Raw genomic sequence first — 20,708 nt, forward strand, 5'->3', positions numbered from 1 at the left:
GCAGTCATCTTCTTAAGTACGCATACACAACTCTGCATAGAGTACTACAGTGTTACGTCACGATACCATGTGATAGGCCTACTACTCTGTTGCTTTCGGCAACACAAACGACGCCATTTTCTCCACTGACAAACCATTGATCCCAATTTCTAACGTAATTATTAAGAAGTTGTATCTCAATTTTTCTTTGTAAATGTTAATTGATCATTAAATGTGTGTTCGATAACTAATATAATGCAAGTTTTTTGTGTTTTTAGTACATTTTGATGGTAAATTATTATGTTTTAAAATGCCTATTCCAGAAAGCCTATTCTAAACCATTAGACTATGAAGTTGTTCAGGCGTAATGAACGATAACCTGATGTGACGACACGACTGTGGTACTCTATTGCTTCGTCGCCTTGTCAGCACTCTAGTTGTTTAATAGCCCTATGTACAGCACATAACTTCCTTTATCACATGGTCACAATTGGAGAAAGATCAAAGAGTAGCTTTATTGCTATATCACGGTACCAGCTACACGGATTATACAGAGCAACCTAATACCGCCATATTGTCAAATAAATACCAAGTACCCGGTAGTTGTTACAGTTGAGGGCCTCCAATGCTAACACAAGGTTTCCATAACTTTTTAAACTGATTCATCAAAAACATCCATTCAAAAGTTGTAGTTTTGGGCTATAAATTGGAAGCAGGAAGGAGAGGCTTCAGCATACTGACCATCTGAGTAGTTAAAAAACATAAAAATGTTCATGTAGATATATCTTGGAAAACTAAATATGAATTAAATGGACTGTTCAAATATTATTGATATGGAGACAAAGGCATTTATTATTTTCAGGTTAAGTTAAGCAAAATACATATATATTTGGGACATGTTCCTTTAAGGAATAGACAATCTACAGAAAGTAGAACTACCGTTCTATTGCATTTTCACTTTGCTTCAGTTCTTCTAATCAGTTCACTCTCATTTGTTGACTCTGTTATTCAACACAACGTTTATGTATTAACCGCACTAAAAATGTACATCTTGAACTGAAACATAGATGGCTTATATGTACTCAAATTAATCTTAATTAATTTATACAAAATTCTGTCAATTCAATTTACAAAGGCTTTAGGAACACATGTCAGAATCTCAAAATAATCTGCTTGTTCAATTTTGCAATGTTATTAGTTTAATCACAAACTGAATTTTAAAAAGAGTTTCTAGTATTCTGGCAGTGCTAAAGGGAAAACATATGTTTTTATAGGCTTTCTTGCATAAAAATAACAACAATTTATTGTAATTTATTTATAGCATTGGGAAATGTAATTTAACAGAAGGTCCACTGATGATAGGCCTACATTTTCATTTTACTATATTTGCTTTACTGAAAAACAATCCCATTGGCTTATAAACCGAATGATGTTGAAAATTAACTTTTAAAGGGAGAGTATCAAACAGCATTTCATCACTGAAAATTATTATTTCTAATCAGTTTATTAAATTTCTTGTAAATCAAATTTAATTAAATGGAATTATCACACCTTGTTCCTTATTATATATGTCTATTTTTTCCTAATCCCTAAGTTAACAATTTCCATTAAAATTCACCAATCCACATACTTTGACCTAAGCCAATCTTGTGTGTCTTTTACAGTGTATATAACAAATGAAATGTTCTGGCCAGAAATCGTATTTATGCCAAATAATATTTAATCTTGAATTGTTCTTGAAAAAAAATCAAACAAGCCTATAACATATTGATATCGTTCAAAATCAAACAAGCCTATAACATATTGATATCGTTCAAAATCAAACAAGCCTATAACGTATTCATATCGTTCAGAATCAAACAAGCCTATAACGTATTCATATCGTTCAAAATCAAAAAAGTCTATAACGTATTCATATCGTTCAATTTTTTTGACTTAAAATAAATATCCATGGTAAAATATACAAAATAAAACAATCTAATAATATTTAAATATTCCGAGTTTAGAGTCTGTACTAAAATTTCATTGTATTTCACATGATATAATAATTATTTGCGATTTGTATAGCACCTCCCGTTGAAGCAACCTCAAGGCGCTTGACAACAACGAAAGGAAACGGACAAGAAATTATACCATGAACCTAGACTCGCAGAACACAACTGATCCAAAACCAATATTTATTTAAGGTGCGATATGACCCTTTACAAGGTCATACTAATACTATCAAACACATTTTCTTATATTATTTCCTAAGGTGTTTTTCTACTGCCTGAAAATAATTTCTTGGATTAGATTAAATTTATTCAAACACCAAGGATAGCCCAAGTAAGTCAAGAAGACGACTTATTTCCAGTGGGGTCCTTCTGCTTGTGATTGGACAGTACACCAAGAAATAATCCCCTACTCTTTTCCGAAGAGTATACTGCATTCTTTAACATGTGCTGAAACACAAGGAGAGGCAGCGATGGAAATTGAACCGAGAACCTAGAAATCTCCACGGTTCAGCGCACACACAGTGGTTACCACCAGATTAGCGGACTGAGCTAAGATGCTCTCTTAAAGGAATGGTTATTTCAAAGAACATACTATAGCAGTAAAAACACATCTGTAGGTATCTGTCTATAGCTCAGCTTATACTTTCTGGATTTGAACACTAAAAATATTGAAATGTTGAGTAGATTTTCTTAGGGATTATTTCTTACTACTGCTTTTAGCTATCTTCTTTCCTTTAATTTTGAATATAAAAATAATTTATGTTTTTCTTGAACTTAGTAACCTTCCATCAAGTTTTTAAGTATTTTTACTGACAATTCTTTTCAATTTATGTAGTTTCTACTTTAAATTGACTCCTATGATTACATATAAATTCTTGACATTACAGATTAATTATTACAGTACTTAATACTGAGATTAATTAATGAAAAAATGAAAGCCATTGTTTCTAATGGTTCCATAATTACAATGAAAATTACAAGAAAATTGAAAACTACTAGATTTAGTAATTAAAGAGAGGAAATTTTGATTTCTCTTGACCAGTTTGATTTATAACTGTGACTTCTACACAAAGGGCAATTTGAATGCCATAACCCTAAATTGCTATCTAGTAATCAATGTCCATACACAAAGAAGATACAGACTAAACCGCCTTCTTAACATCTCCTCAATAGGACGTTAAGATGACAGTGAAGAGGACTTTTTTGCATCTTAAAGTCTTCTCACTAAATTAAAGTTTTATCATTTTGAAAGGTATGTTAAATCAAATTCTTTTCCCCTTTGACTAAACCGCCATCTCAACGTCTATTCAAGAGGATGTTAAGATGAGAGAAAAGAAGACTGCAAGTCTGAATGTCAGTCATTGAATTCAATTTTCTTCATTTAGAAAGGTAATGTTAAGGTCATGCTGTAATACATTTTTATAAAGAGGGAGCGAGAGCAGCACAGCTCAGTTAGGTAAACATATGTTACCTAGCCACTGTGCTTGCACTTACCTAAAATGTCCTTGTGTAGTTTGTTCAATCATATTGCAGCTCTTCATTATTTAGGAGAAGGGGTACAGCATGTGGCTTAATTTGGAGGAAGATGCATATACCCACATTAGTTTGGCCATTTCGGTTAAAAAATGCATTTCCGCTCTATACAAATGCTCATCTATGCAGTGCCATCGACTGATTGTTGGTGGCAGTATAAGTGTTGTGTTTGCCTTGTCGCTTTTGTGGTCTTCATTCAAGACAAAACCTGCGATGCTATTATAAAGTCACTTGTTTACGTTGAAGTTATGTATCACTTCCTTCCTGACTCAGAATGGATCTAAGTAAACATTGCTAATGTAGGGAAACATATTTATTGAATAATACAAACAATCAAAGTCCATTTAACAGTTATCTATGTACTAATAATCATCGCTGTTGTCAGCAATCATAAGAGATAAACAAACACTTTTTCACATCTTTAAATACGAGTTTAAGTGTATGGCCATTTTTCAAGCAAACTGATAATCACTGACTACATTTAATTTATACAATTATTACTGCATGTAGAATATTTTAAGCTACTAAATCAACTACATTCCATTACTTCATATTATATATCTTTATCTTTTAAGAATCCATAAATAAGGAAGCATGTAAATTTTAAATATGCTATAACTTTAGTATACTTATTTTTCCTATTTTGATATAATTCAATTTTTGAAATTAATTTTGTAATTTTCATCATTGTTTATGTGATGTTATAAAGAGATATAAGTAGGCAGGAAATTAATGGAATGAATCCAACATTTTTTTTAAATCTTTAGTGTATTCCAAGTGTTTGTACTGCTTTCTTATGAGCTAACCTAATAATTGAAGGCTTCTACCCAGTAGCTCGGATTTTTTTTAGGAAATGCCGTACCAGTTTGTGCAGTACTTACGGTTATCATATTTAAAGTTTTTTATTCTATTTAAAACTTAAACTACCCTAGGCTGACCTTGAAAATAAACAGTTGATATTTGTTTGTGCAGAAGCCAGACGTACAGCCACTGTGCCATACACAAGCAATATAAAATTGTACAGTGGGCTATTATCCCAATGATTATACTTTTCAAATTTTGTACCTGAGAGTGAGCTGGCTTGTCTCTGTACCTTAATATTTGTGTATGAAGCAGGAATTAAAAAGTAAAGGAAGTTGCCCGGTAATTTAAAAAAAAAAATATATTCTTAACAATTTCCTGATCTTTCATATTCCGAAGTATTACGAAATTTTGAAGTAATTCAGAAAAAGAGGCATCAAGAAAATATGGTAATGGAAGATTATAAAGATTAACAGGTGATATGACTGGCACATAAACCTTAGCTAAGTACAGTATTCCAAAAAGGAGTGGAAAAATAACCCTATTAAGGAAAAGGATATAGATTTAACGTGTTGATATAAATCGTTCTGAAACAAACTTGGTGTTAAAAATATCATTCAAAGATTATTGTAATATACAGCAAGGAAATGTGATTTTAACCGTTGATGAATTTCAAGAAAAAGCGCAATATGGAACCTGACAACAAATACATTAATACGTCGAGGTGATATGCTTTTTCCAATTTTATCCTCTCTATAACCCTTCAAATTCTATAGATTGCAGTTTTCAATTATGAATTATTACTTTGTTTTTCATCTAGATTTGACAGATGTATCGATCTTGACATTATATATTTCATACTCCACTGCGAATAATCTCGCAAGTATTATATACATTGCATCAGAAATTGTATTTTTAGATTGGAATCAAGAAATTATTGCTGTGAGATGTTGGATTGGTCCGATGTTTTGGAGTCACCCAGCTAGTAGATGACAACCATGTCTTGCCAGATAATTTATTATATATTTAATTTCCACATCATTTTATTTCTTACATAAAAAAAACAACATTAAAAAAATGAATATAAACTACAAAACAGCAAGTTTCAATTTGATTAGATAGATAATGTGAATTTGCTGCACAAACAAAAATGCAAAAAAAAAAAAAAAATACATCAGGCTATATAATGGCATATCACACATCTTACCATCCCTAATGATAAATAAACAGATAACATACAACTCAAAAATATTTATCACCGATTCTTTAAGAGACATTTGTACTTTTATGCTATCACCATTAAATTTTTGGAATTTTGGATTTTCTCATACACAGATCAATAAAGGATTGAAAACATTTATTCAAAATATGAAATTTGGAGTTTATACGAGCATAGGTCTATTAGTTGGTTAATAAAGTATTCTTTTCTTGAATAAATAACATGATTATATTTCATTAAAATATAATTTTTTTCACAAATAATAATTCTGGAAATATGAATTTTAAAAAGATTGCAATAAATACCACAAGTGCTAATGTAAAAAATAACAAGCAAATACAACTGATGATAATATTTAGCAAAAACCAACCAAACTATTTTGAGAGTCCATTGAATGCAAATAATAGCAAACACTCTATTTAAATGATGCATCACCATGGTGATATTAATCACAATTGAGGTAACTGTCACAGGAAAATTGAGACAATAAAGAGAAATATGAGATTGAAATCTGTGTTGAAGCTGATTACAAAGTAATTGCAAATAAACTAATATTGACAATAATTCGGGGTGTGTGTAATACAATACAATATAAATTAAGTACAAAGATCAAGCCACAATCAAATTTTATTTTAAACAATCCCACACACAATATTTTGAATGAAGAAATATATTCTAATATAGGATGTTGACTTACTACACAAGCTATAAAAAATATACTTTTACTCATAATTACCATAATTTTGAAAAGAGGAGGAAGATGATACGCAATATTCAGTGGGGGATCCAAATCTTTTTTTTTTGTCGGTGTGCAAGCGACAATCAAGATATAGTAGTGGTTGGTGCACCGGTTATGGCTTGGACTCCAAACCTTGAGGTTGAGGGTTCAAAACTCTCACTGTGCAAGTCGCTTGTGTCCTTGGGCAAGGCACTTTATCTACGGTTGTCTTTCTCCACCCAGGAGTACAAGTTGGTACCTGGTAGGTTCAAACACAACCATGCGCTGATTACAGCTGCAACATTATGAGGCATGAGTGTTGTGTTCCATGTGCTTGATCCAGTGACCGGGGGTACTAATTTAAAGGGCATAGATGTTAGTCTACAATATGCACTATATAAGTCGACATTTATTATTATAATTATTATTATTATTATTATTATTATTATTATTATTATTATTATTACTATAGCGGCAGGGGGAGTGTGCTATGGTACATGTGGGATGGGTTTGAACCTTTCTTCACCAACAGTATTAAGGGAATCCCGGAGGCATGCTTGGGATGTTTATCAATTTTGATCTCTTATCAACCTCATTTAAATTTAACACTTGGCTATAGATTTTTTTGCCTACTGACAATGTGGGTGATTGGGAAGAGGGGCTAACACCAATTCTGCCATCCCCATCTTCTACTACTGATATTCTGGGATAAAACAAGCTATGCAAAGCTGTTTGATCAGACACTTGCAATGGACCTATTATCTGATCACGTATCAAGCATATGTCCCCTCATGCATTTTCCCATACATTTCACCTTGGAAGCTATATACCATTAGATATAATGTAGCTATAGAAGACTTTAAATGTTTTAATACCAGTAATAATAATTTAATTAAGCCTAAGCAAACAAAAGAACATTCTATAAAAATCACTGATGACAAGGTCTTTTAGATCCATGTGGAGATTTTTACTATAGAAATATTCAAATTAAATCAATTACTTTACTATGCAAATATTTATTGAGAATAACAATAAAACAATGAATATAGCATCTGTGACTAGAGAACAACACAAAGAAATTCCTTACTACAGTAATCTTGGACTAACCCAATTCAACAGCAATGTTTGATCACGTTTCTATTCTGTAAATCGCAACAAAAGTATAGATGGAATTTCTGATAAGGAGGAATGAAGAACAAGTACCAAACTACTGAATTTAGCAGACAATAAAATACATAGCAACTTGAATGGTACTTGAAATAATGGCACAGCAGTTGAGCACAAAACTTTAGAGACAAACAAATTGCAGTCGAGTAAACCTTAGCTTTTACTTAAAAAACAGATGGAAAAAACATAAATAAGATTTTGAAATATTTACAACATGAAATATAATTAATTCTACACCAAAATGCAGTTGTATATAATTAATTTTAAAAAATAATAATTTATATAATTCTAACCATAATAAATGCCTGTAAAAATGAGTAGACTTTTCTATTCAACAATTATTATAATTATGCCTGTTGTATCTGATACAAACAGGCATGAAGCTGAATTTAGCTAGTAATATGTAATAAGTAATTTATTTGGAAAATTACACTTTTTTACAGTGGCACACTCCACATTTTGAAGGTGCGCCCAAAAGAAATACAGTACAAAATTTTAAAAACTTAAAAAAAAAGCAACAGACATCAAAAAAGAAATGGCAAAAAAGAAATGACCAACCAAAGACAATAAAAATTAAAATAAAGCTTATATAAAGGAGGGAATCCTAGTAGGCAGGAATGCAATATGTTGCAGGGAATTCTCCCCAAGAAGGAAGTAGAAAATATCTCCTATAATGTCTACTTGAGATAAGCATTACCAAATAGACCTATATATTTTTAATTAACATGAAACATAGACAAGAATTAATATAACCAGGGACACGTCTGTAAGTATTTTTGCCTGCTTTCCTAAATATATGATACAGAGATCTGTAATGCTATGACACATATGCCATAACCAATACTGATTGGTCAGTGATACACAGAATTACAGAAATAGATTAATAGCTCAGGAGGAGGGGATTAAACACACATCTCTCAGTATTTCGGTCGTGAAACACATTGCAATATATGCCGTATAGTATTAACTTTAATCTGCAGAGTAATTCACTATTCAGCTTCTAGTGTAATTCGGATCCAATTAGCATGGTAATTGAGATTAGAATGGTCTCATTAACAAGTAAGCAACTTTGTTGTTTGACAGGCTGCATCAAACTAACAAATTCTTACATCGTCAAGATAACTCAAGCACCAGCCAATTAGAGTCACCATAGAAACCTGGTTAGACACACGACAAATGCTCTTGTTTGTTGGAAAAGCATTACGGAAGAATGAAGAAATAAATGAAGAACACATCTAATGGGTTTTTTTTCTTATCTCATGTTGGAAATAAAGAACAAAATACACCAAATTTAGGAACAGATACTCATTCGATAGAACATTTAAGAATCAGATATAAGAACTGACAAAAACAAACGAGTGGCAAACAGCTCTCTACATTAACACGACCTGCTTTCTTGTTTGCTTGCTAATACTTGTACTTATCGGCATTTGGAACTCAGCTTGTTGTCATCCGGGAAAAATACTAACAAATCAACATCTCCATGTATCTGTACAAGTGGGGATAAAGTGTATCTTGCAATTTAATGCCTTTCTGTTATATGATGTCATGTGATTTCTGCCCATCAATGCATTGATCATCCACTATATGATTAATGATCCGTACATATGATCTTGTTTGGATAGCGAGCAAAAATGACTTTGAATATTAAATAAATAAATATCACTAATAAGAATTGTCTTGTTCATGATGATTGAGATTTGTTTGGGAATACAAACCAAATGAGATGTGAATGCCTATTTAAACATGCTAATGTAAGTTTAAGACAATTTTTCTTTTTAAATGAAAGTAGTTTGTATTGTTTTTATCAATTTTTTTTGTAATCAGCAATATTGAAGTCTCAATAAAAACCAGAGTCTGCATGCTTGTTAAAATGTAAACATTCTGAAGTCTCCATCACTGTGATTGGCTAATGCAAAAGGAGCCTCATCTAGATGCACCATCTATAGTACCTCCAATGTGAGTCAGTCCCTTTAAAATATTTCCGGTTTGGTTGTACCTCCCTTTAATATATTCTTTCAACGCAAAATCATCTAGACTAATGCTCCGTCATATTATTAGCTTTCTGAAAGTTTGAGGATGGGCTTGATTTGTGATGACTTAACAGACATCATTCTATCATTAACCTGCTTCTGTTAATAAAGATTGTAGTTTCCATATAATTTCTGTCAAAGAAATATTCATGTCTACAAGCATTAATATATCAATTTGTATCTACAAATCACGTTCTATTCTGGAATTCTCATTGAATGTCATGTCCTAGTGAGTGAAGTGAAAAATAAAGAACAATCTATCTGTTGATTGACTAATATTTCATAACTTTAAATTCATGCACCATATACTCTCGCATATAAAATGATCCGCGTATAAGACGACCATCAAGTTTGAGAATAATTTTTGATGATTTTTGTATGTCGGGCGGCCACCCTGTTGTACTGTCTTAATTTCTATTTTTAGCTGCTCTATATGGTCTTCATACTGCATCTATCTGGTTAAAATGGAGCCAAATGCAGGGCTAATCTTCCAAATAACACTATTTTTATGGGCATCAAAATCTTGTATTGTAGCACTGGTGTACTGTAAGCATAAAATGTATCATCAAAATCTTATTTCTCCGCATTTAAAATTGCATTCATTCATTAACAGTCAGTAGCTTCATTTCAGTAGTAAGTCTGCATGTTACGAACAATCCGCACACAAAACATACATGACTTAAAAATTTTTAAAAATGCCTATGTGTTGTGCGTATAAAATGATCCCCAGTTTTTTGTTTGTAATTTGCTATTAAGCCTCAACTTATACATGAGAATATAGTATTTATTCAACTGACACTTACAATACAAGGGGAAACTTCGACATTAGGGAGGAAAACAAAAATAACTTTGATTTTAAGATCATTGTTTGATTTTGATTTAATAACTCAAAATCATAGCCGATGATCTTTCAACTGATAATTGACCTTATATATATATATATATATATACAATGATTTATTCCTATATAATATGTGGCAAAGACAAGTCAAACCAGTCACTCATTGCAAAAATTAATTTTATGTTAATAATACAGTGTTAAAGAGTAAAATAATAGCTATAAAATGGTAAAAAAATCATTTTAGCATGTTTCAGCCATTTTCTCTGAAACATGATTTGCGACAAGTAACTGGTTTGTCTTTGCCACATATAGTTATTTTTTTAAAAGTGTATATTTAAAGTCTAACTTTACCATAAATATAATCTTGCGGTGTACTTTTAGAAGAATTAATCATTTATGCAGGAAAGAACTACGCACTTCTGTCTTTTATGCTCAAATTGTATTCTTGATTACTGAATCAGGTTTTGATAGATTACATCGTTTTATTAGTTACTGTACAGTGCATTGAAACCATGTATTATACCCTATACAAGTCCCTAACCATCACAATAATCATCTAAACAGGGATTGCTTCTGATCAATGTTGTCTTTTACTACTACTGCATTTAAATGCAAACAAAAATATCTCACACAGAGATGCTACTGGTTGACATCATACGAAAAATGTAGCATATATTAACCTGGAAGTGCCACATATAACTTTGAATGTGTATATCTGGATCTAAGTTAAGCGGCATGCTACATTACGGCCATTCATAGGATGTTAACATATCCAACATCAGAATAAAGTTAGTTACTCCTCAAAAATATGACTTGTATATGACACAAAAAAAAAACCAAACACAGGTAATATAATAAATGAGCATGAAACATAGCTCATTCATAGTTATTGCAGTCACTGCCAACAAAACGCTAAGCTGGCTAGCATACTCTAAAGCCAGCTCTAGCATTATACCTTGTCACCAGCTGATCAATTAGTCCCACAGGCCTCAGGGATTATTGCTATAGATCACAATTAATATTCCATAAGAACATTTTTTTTTTTTTGCATCTACCCAATCATATCAATTGATAATGAGTTGTTGATTGCCAATTTGAAGTGACTAATACCAAAAATTACTTCATTGAAAATTCTTTTTAATTACATTTATAAATGAAAAAGTTTATTATAGATCAATGTAATGTGGCTACTGTGCTTTTAAAGTCATTCTACACTGTAGGCTAATTCTCAAGATATTCACAAGAGTTCCATTTTATTTTATGTGGAATGTATTACAAGAAATTCAGGTTACTGTACATTTAAAATTCCAGATATACAGTAACTATAAATAATAATAATAAAATAATAATGGAATAATGTGTTAATAAAGAGCTTTTTTGGAAGAATCATCTACTACAAATATAAATGAAATATATAATATAACTGCAAATACACTAAATGTGGAATAGATATAGTGAACTTACTGTAATGACAATGATGATGATCACGCTATGATGATGATAAAATATGTATTCTGTGTATTTTGTGTATAATTAAATTAAGAGATAGCACATTATCAACTGTATTTATCCTCCTGCTTTGTATTTAACACTTAATTACAATCTCACAGTAGGCCTAGAACAGTAGAGTTATCATGCACTATATGCTACACAGATTGAAAGCAAAGAATAGTCGGGTTGAGCCTGCGGGTGAACCAGAATTTGGATTAATCTACTTCTCTACTGGAAAAACCAAAATTGTAAATAATAAAATGCAATATCTTTCCCAAAAGCTGTGAAATAGCTAGTGAGATGCACTCCGCGAAAGTCTGGCTACGAAACCGCCGGGCAAAGTGTTTACAGAGAGTGTTAGTTTACAAGTGACATCGCTCTGAGCTACAATTTACGCCACCTAAGAAAACATCCACTAAATAATTTTGACTCTTTCCGACTTGACTCCTCCACAATTCAACCAGCAGTGCACAGTATGAATGCAACTTAAAACCGAATTTAATATCAACGTGGACATTTGTGTGCACAGAAATGGAATTTGTTCGGTAAATTCTTCAATCTGGTTAAGTGCCATCACCCCTTAGGGCTTCCCTAGTGGGGCGAGGTCGGCTCGTAGTGTTTGTTCTCTGACTTCACCGAGTCTAGAGAGAATAGAAGATCGCAGCGAGGCTAATAACCAGCAGCTGAACGTAATATCTTCACCTGAATCTTAAATTGGTTTCAATTTTGCAGATGAATTCAGAAAATAATTCTGAACTTTGAACTTATAAGGTGCGAAAATACCAGTAGAAACCTGGTAATGCCTTTTTTGAGTGTATGAACATATCTGGAATAAGCTGTAACATTAATAATGCACTTTTTAACACCCACATGGCCTTTTTGACAGATCCACTACATTTTACAGTAGTTAGTGTAAATTGTATCTAGGTTACACTGCTAAAGATCAAAAGTTTACCAAAATACTGGTACAGTACACTTGCATAATCAAAAAACTAAATTAGATTCTCCAATCTAAATTAGATACTTATTTAAATATAATTGCAAATTGGTTTAATAATAAGCTAAAGTTTTTAAACATTAAAAAGACAAAACTAATGATATTTGGGACGACCTAGATTCTTTCTTGAAATTTCTGTATCCTACAATGGTAACACTATTGAGCGAGTTGATTCTTTTAAAAACGTTAGTTCATGCTCTTGTATTTCCTCTTTTTGCATATTGTTGTTGTGTTTGGTCTAACTGTAGTATTCAAAACGTCAATTGTTTACAAGTGCTTATGAATACAGTAGATTAGGTAGAATTTTGCTTTCAGTAGATATCAAGACTTCTGTTAATTAAAGTACTCTTGCTAGAGAAGACATATCATGATTTTCAAATGTTTAAAAGGTGACACTCCTCAATATCTGACATCAAATTTTATCTTCAACTATAGTACCCATACTAAAGGAACACATAGCCAAACAAATAACAATCTAGTCATCCCAATTTGGAATAATAGTCAAGGAAAATGCACTTTTCTTTACCGGGCAACAAAAATGTGGAAAGAAAGATGAATGAATTAAAAATTAACTTTCAAAATATGTTGTTACATTCATTCCAAACCAATATTACTACACAAATGTATTTCATTGACTCTTCTTTTGCTTGGTTTATATTTTTTTTGTGTATTTTTATACTTATATTCTTTTTACTTTTTGTTAAACAATGCTTTATATTGTATATATTTTTGTTATGTGTAAACTGTACCACTTTGAAAATCAGTGTAATAGTAATGAAAGTGCCTACAGTATAAAGAAAGAATAAATAAATAAATAAAAACACAATATAGTACCTATAAAGTATAACCATTTACTGCGAGCTTAATACACCATAGCTGTTGTACCCTGATAATGTACACATATTATTATATATTGCTTTTCATTTAAACAAAGCATCCATCGATCAGACTGTTAATGTTTACTGTCAAACATATCAAGAACTACCGGTAGACAGCATCAGTGGTAAAAGTGGGTAAAATAATACATATAAGTTTACAGAAGGTTTACGCTTACTGGTTTCTTGTAATGCACTCTTCTTCCCTGGTCATTGGGTTCATATGCGTAATTCAGTTTTTACTGCAAGTACAGTACACACAAATGTTCCAAATGAATGGCACAACTTTTTTAATTCTGTACCTTATTTATTTATTTTAAACACCTTCATAGGATGATAAAAGACAACAAAAATTAATTGCAGGGAGGGGTATAAAAATAAATCTGCAATTTCCAATTTTTCCAAGACTGTGGGTTTGCTACAGACCAAAAAAAAAATTACATTTTTATTTGAAATATTCATTATCAGGTTTGCAAAATACATTTTTAAAAAGAGTTGCTTTACAATTCCAGTGTATGTTTCAATGCTGAGTCTGAACTACTGCTTATTACCTCTTCTAAAAATTGCTCTGGTTTAGGTCAGTGACCTATCAGCTTTATCAGATTTATTACTACAGATATTTCATGTACATTATTAAGTTTATATTTTTTCAGATACACAAAGCATATTCAATCAGATTGTTAATGTTTACTGTCAAACATTTGAAGACTTGCTGGCAGAATGCATGTGGTAGCAATGGATAAAATAATAGCCTAAACTTAAAGCTCATCTATTTATGTTTATGTTACTTCTTACTGGTTTCTTGTATAGTGCTTTTCCTTGGAAGTTACAAAGCACTATTTTCCACAGGTCATTGGGTCCACATCCTCAATTCAGTTCTTATTGCAGAAAGTTAGACAAATTATGAATTATATGAACTTTGGAATTAAAGTAGGGCTATGTACTTGTTTATATATTTCACAGTCAACTTTATATAGTCTCCAATCAAACTTAGTATTTTGAATTGCAAAGGTACTGAAAAACATGTAATTACTATTATAACTACCAGTATTACTAAAAATAATTAGCTAAAAGTACACCAAATGTTCCAAATGTTAATAACATTTATTATTTGTGCAACCAATGTTGGATGTACTCATTAATGTTAAACAATAATTACAAACCATTCACATTCCCATGGGACTGATTATTTTTTTTTTCAGTGTAATTGATGCTTCTATAAATATGATTATCCTTTCGACAGCAGTTGAAGGTCGCACAATATAAATATTTTTTAAGTTATTCCAAATCATTATAAGCTTTTGATCTAACTCTATTAGATTTTGCATTGTTTAATACCACTGGGAATCTAGAATCATTAGGGATTGTATTATTGGGAATAAACTTTACCTGCTGCATTTCAACTGGTAATTGACATTATTAAAACATACTAATTTAATTATTTAAAGTATTTTATTATTTATATACTGCCAAGATTCAAACATTGATTAAAATGACCAAATGAAAAATGTCAATATACTGAATCCAACAGGGTGGAACGTCTATCAGTAGTATCTGCTACATACTAGGATTTCATTTCATTTATTTCGTCTTTGTAACACAACAAAGAAACATAACGATAAAAGAACTATTAAAAAAGAACACGCTTAGGTATAGCTGGCAAGACCCCTGCATAAAGATTACAAGCGAATAATATTAAGCAATTAGTAGAGCTCCGCATAGTACACTATAGGAAAATTATTATACTAAGGTTAGATTTAACGCTTAAAAAAAATTCCTGAGGGTCTGCAAGGCCTGAAGGAAATTTTTGAATGCATTAAATCTAACCTAAGTATAATAATTTTCCGCTAGTGTACGATGCATGCTCTACTTATTGCTTTATAAGTCAATCACCGTCTTTTAATGTTAGTTTTTTGTTAATCAACTTTTGTAGCAGTCATCGGTTGCTATAGTGATAGGATCAGTACACTGTGTGTACTGCGTTACACTTAGTTGTGCGTATGCTGATTTGTGCTCCTGCTGTACGTGCATGTTAACATACAGAGAGCTAGTGACGTTACATATACATCAGCAGTACAGTACGGATACGATAAATAAATTTTGTTTGTGTTAGAAGAACTTGTTTGGAATATAATTTTGATAGACATTCATCAAATAAATAAACATTTCTTAAAGCATTTGTGAGTCAATTTGTGGTCGATGCAGACAGGTAAAATCGTGCGATGATTCATAACTAGCTAGCCTAGGCTGGGCTACGGCCTAGGCGTATTATTAGTAAATAATAGTAGGTTACCGTAGGAGAGGCGGCCTCGACCCTGCCTGGCCATAGACCTACATCTAATTTCGTTCCTACAAAACGTACAGTTCGTTTAGTTCATGAGGGTCCATTGATTCAAAGAATTCCTTAATTTGTTCATACTTAGTACTAAATTTGAAGTAACTTTCTTCGGGTTCTAATTAACTAATAGAAAAATTATTGGACGATGAAGAATAGGCAAATAACATTGGGAGTTGCAGTGATGATGTCACGATTTACTTATAATGGTAATGGTAATGGTTGGAGACTTATATAGCACATAATACATGGTCTCTATGCGCTGAACAGAAAAACATAAAATAAGATTTATTCTAGAGGGTCACCTAAGCGAACCAAGCTAAAAAAACAACCGAACAGACTAACGCAGAAGGAACCAACACTATAGCACCGTTCGCCTGCAATTTGAGACCACTGACAAGCAGTGGTTAGCAGGTACATGACTCACAGGTGGTCGAATAGTGTTGGCATCTGGTCTTTCCTAACAACAAAATTACAAAAATTAACAGAAAACAGAGACAAATTAAAAAGACAAGAAAATGTGTGATTTAAGGCTCTGCTTCCAAACAGAAAGTGAGGAAGACTCCCGAATGTAGATGGGAAGTTCATTCCAGAGCTTAGAAGCAGCAACCCGAAAATAGTGTTGGCATTTGGTCTAGCCTATCCTAACAACAAAAATGAAAAATTAACAGAAAACAGAGACAAATTAAATTAAAAAGAAAGGAAAAAGTGTGATTTAGGGCTCTGCTTGAAAACAGAGAAAGAGGAAGACTCCCGAATGTAGATTGGAAGTTCATTCCAGAGCTTAGAAGCCGCAACCCGATAAGACCTCTCTCCGTATTTCAAGTGGCACCGTGGAGTAAAAAGTGCATTCTGGCTAGTGGTAGACCGCAGATTTCTGGAACAGGTTGCTGAGCAACCTAAAAACACTGTAAACACTATTATATAACGTGGATTACAAATGATTAATAAATATGTCTCCGTAATATTAGTGTATGCACAAGTATCATTTCTAGCTCTGCAAAACCAAAACTCAAGATAAAGCAAGCTAAAAATGATAATCTGAATAATACTGCATTATGCAAATTTTGAGCACCCACAGTACCCTACAGGCTTAATACATCAAAACATGAAAAAAAGAAACATAAAAAGTACATGATTTGTGACAGAAACTGATTGGTTCATTCTCTTTAAAGTGTTTGTAAGTTTTGTAGTGTAATCAACCAACCAAATTCATCATTTGACCCGCATAGGTTTGAAGTTTTGTAAGATTATTAAAAAATGTACATTTTTTCACTACTGTAGCCCATTAAATCAGCATTTGTTTGTTTAACTATTTTTAGATGCACAAGTGACAGATGATGAATATTATTTAAATAATGCCTCAAAGCAAGAGACAACATTACAATCCCAACAATAATAGACTCCTAGCAAGCATGTGTTTACTGAATAGCAGTTTTAATTTTTTTTTTTTTTTTTTTTTGTGTTTTCTAATGAAGGCTCACTCCATCATGAAGTTGTCTCAAAACAGTTTCCTAATCCCTATAATTATTAATCCCTATAATTATTAATCCCTATTATTAATCCCTATAATTATTAATCCCTATTATTAATCCCTATAATTATTAATCCCTATTATTAATCCCTATAATTATTAATCCCTATTATTAATCCCTATAATTATTAATCCCTATAATTATTAATCCCTATTATTAATCCCTATAATTATTTTAACATTTAGCCGAGTTTTTTTATACCTTGTTTAGCGAACCTGCTGCCCACCAATAATGATGATTTTGAATATTTATAAGATTTTATTTTTGCCCAACTAGCATACCCGCCGAAATGGAAATTTCAGAAAAAAAAAAGGTTTTTAAATTTTACTATGCAGGCTGCTGCCTTGGAATCTTCAAAAATAAGTGATGTATATTTATTCCTAATTATATAAATTTAAAGCATTTATATTTACTCAATTAGTAATTTTAATGTTCTATTTTAACTTTTTTACAATTTTTTCAATTTTTAATTTTAAATTGGCCTATGTTTACCTATTTTATATCTTTTACTATATATTCTAAACCTTGCCAGATCACTATCTGTAAATATTCGCTCTTGTGCAATAATTACCCTGGCTTCTGGACCCCATTGGAAATAAGTCTTGTGTACAATCACTAGACTTAATGGGTCAATCCAGGCATTCAATTAATTATTCATCTCCTTTTTTTATGTTCGTTCTCAAAATGTTATTGTTATGTGTGTGATATTGAATGCAAAATAAATCAAATCAAATCAAAAACCATCCCATTATTACACAGTTTACATTCACCAATAAAATTTTATTTTTATTGAATCCTTTAACTGTATGTTTTTGGCAAATAAAAACAATTTTTTTTTTCTGCCCTCCTTTGACAATCTTTAAAAAAGGTATAAAAAAACAAAATATGAAAAATTTTGCCTTACAATACGAAGAATACGGTATTTTATTGGAAATCACTTTTTTGTTTATAGGACATAACAAACGTCAACTTGTGTCTAATTTTTGGGTCATTTGAGGTTTCATATTTTTGTTAAATTTAGTGGGCACCCGATAAAACTTTCTGCAGACAAACTGTGTAGAAGGTGGGCTGTGTAACCAAAGTTGTAAGCCAAGAACCCAAAAAATATTGTAACTTTAAAAGGTTTTCTCATATATAGCAATTTAATGTGTTGTGTCAAAAATGCTTTGTGTGCTAATATTAGTTTTATGCAAAATATGAAATCAATCTGTCAAATGCATTAAAAAAATATTGAAAAGTGTATATGTGTAGACACTTATCCGCCACTTAAAAATTAAATCAAAATAACATGCAGTATAATTTATCAATATAAATTGTTAAACAATGTGAATACTTGGATACAGTACATTTAACAATTACACTAAAATCTAAAAGCTTTTTTAACTGCACATTGCACTGATTGTAAGACCACATTTATTAAAAGCTGTATTACTGTACATCAAAATGATGAAATAAATTTAAAATAATATAGTTCTACTTTACATATTCAAATGCCAACTTTCCCAATCAGCATCAGACGATGCTACTGCCAGTTATTTCTTCGTCCATCATAAATATCACTAGGGCCACCAAAAGAAGAGGCACCCAGTGGGGTCCAGGGGTAGAGTCCCTAGTGGTAGATGCCTAATTCTTATGATTACAGACATGAGAGATAGAAAATAAAGTCATCCACAAATTACTCCCCCACCCCCACCTTTTCAGCAGTATTAAATATCATCGACAATACAGTAACGTTACAGTAGCCTTGCGGTCAAGTCTTTAATTTCTATAACTGATTTCTTTGCCAAACTTCTGCGATGGATGCTGTGATTAAAGCAGCAAATTTTCTGACTAAATGGTATTCAGCACCAAAACACTTCATCTTCCTTGTTGTCCAAGCTCTCTTTTCAGGACAACATCTCAAAAGCATCCTGTACTGGTCAGTGTTTGTCTCCTTCCAGACCTCACTCCATAAGAAGTACTGTAATCCTAGCAACTCCTAAATGATTTGTAGTTTGACTATGCCATTGATACTCTCAGTTAATGTCACATGACTAATGTCACATGACTATTGATACCAGAACACTATATCAAAAGATTAAATTACTGGTAAAATGTCACATATGTACAGTATTCCAGTAGGCATTATAGTAATAAAATATCATTGTATTACTTGCTGCTACTTGTGGGTATACAGTAAAGCTCAGTGGTGTAGTATTATTATATCAAACTAGTTGTCTATAGGCCATAGGTTTGATTCTCACTCAAATTACTTATAAGGTAAACCTTATTTCCAATTGGTTTACACCATTATAATAATACTAATAGCTTATTGTACAACTACTATCAAATTTTACTAATCCCTACCAATAAATTTCATTATGTTGCACTTGTGTTCACCTCCACTATCTGTATTTAAAGAATCATTTTCTCATCAATTTCTTATCATCAAACATCAACGTTATAGTTCCAGTTAGTTGCAAGGTGAAAAAAAGTGAGTAGAAAAATATGTGGAAAAACTGTAACGGTTGATCAAATCAAGTTTAGAATCAGATTACAACATCATTGATGATACGCTCCGGCTCATCTGATGAACATGAGATTTTCGCTACCGAGCCTCATCAATCAAATTCTAACAATGTCACGAGAAACACGCAATTTACAAGTTTCTATTACAGCGAGACAGATAAAGTTATTTTGTTGAGAGATGAGCTTGAAAGCAAAGGAGGCAATTTGATAAAAACAAATTTTGTTTTGGAAAATTAGGACAGTGCAGTTCCAGCATCTTCACGTTCATTTAAATCATTAGAGATGGTATTAGATTACAAAGTATCCAAAAGAATCAAAATCGTATTGAAATGTGAACAACACAAAATACTTTAAGATGACCAATATCAATCACTGATTCAATCGAGATATATGCTAAGTTCTTTTATGTTTGAATATTTGCCTCACAGTATAACCCTATATACATTGTAACTTTTAATTTTTCATCATTTACATTCAAAGATGACCATAAACAAGTATTTAACAGAGCAAAATATATAAAACTGCATCAGAGTTAATTTATTTATATATTTCTAATAAGTATGATCATGAAGGCCCAAGTCAATTGATGATTGCTTGCCTAGCTGATGGTTAACTTGCTAAAAGTAAATGAGATGTGACCAACTGCAAATTTATAGTAGAACAAGCAAGAAATATTACAAAA

General features: G+C 31.7%; 1 protein-coding gene across 1 annotated transcript in view; it reads right to left on the reverse strand.

Annotated features, from left to right (window-relative positions):
* Window positions 1-357: 357 nt before the first annotated feature.
* The window catches only part of LOC117101849 (ephrin type-B receptor 1-like), a 42,632-nt gene continuing 22,281 nt past the window's right edge, over window positions 358-20,708 (reverse strand). The window contains exon 4 of the mRNA XM_033241960.1: window positions 358-723. Coding sequence (XP_033097851.1) covers window positions 659-723 — 65 coding nt within the window. The 3' untranslated portion in view covers window positions 358-658. The remainder of the gene's footprint in view (window positions 724-20,708) is intronic.

Source organism: Anneissia japonica, unplaced genomic scaffold (assembly GCF_011630105.1).
Source record: "Anneissia japonica isolate Jap-2015-1 unplaced genomic scaffold, ASM1163010v1 scaffold4988_len2956909_cov206, whole genome shotgun sequence".
Lineage (NCBI taxonomy): Eukaryota > Metazoa > Echinodermata > Crinoidea > Comatulida > Comatulidae > Anneissia > Anneissia japonica.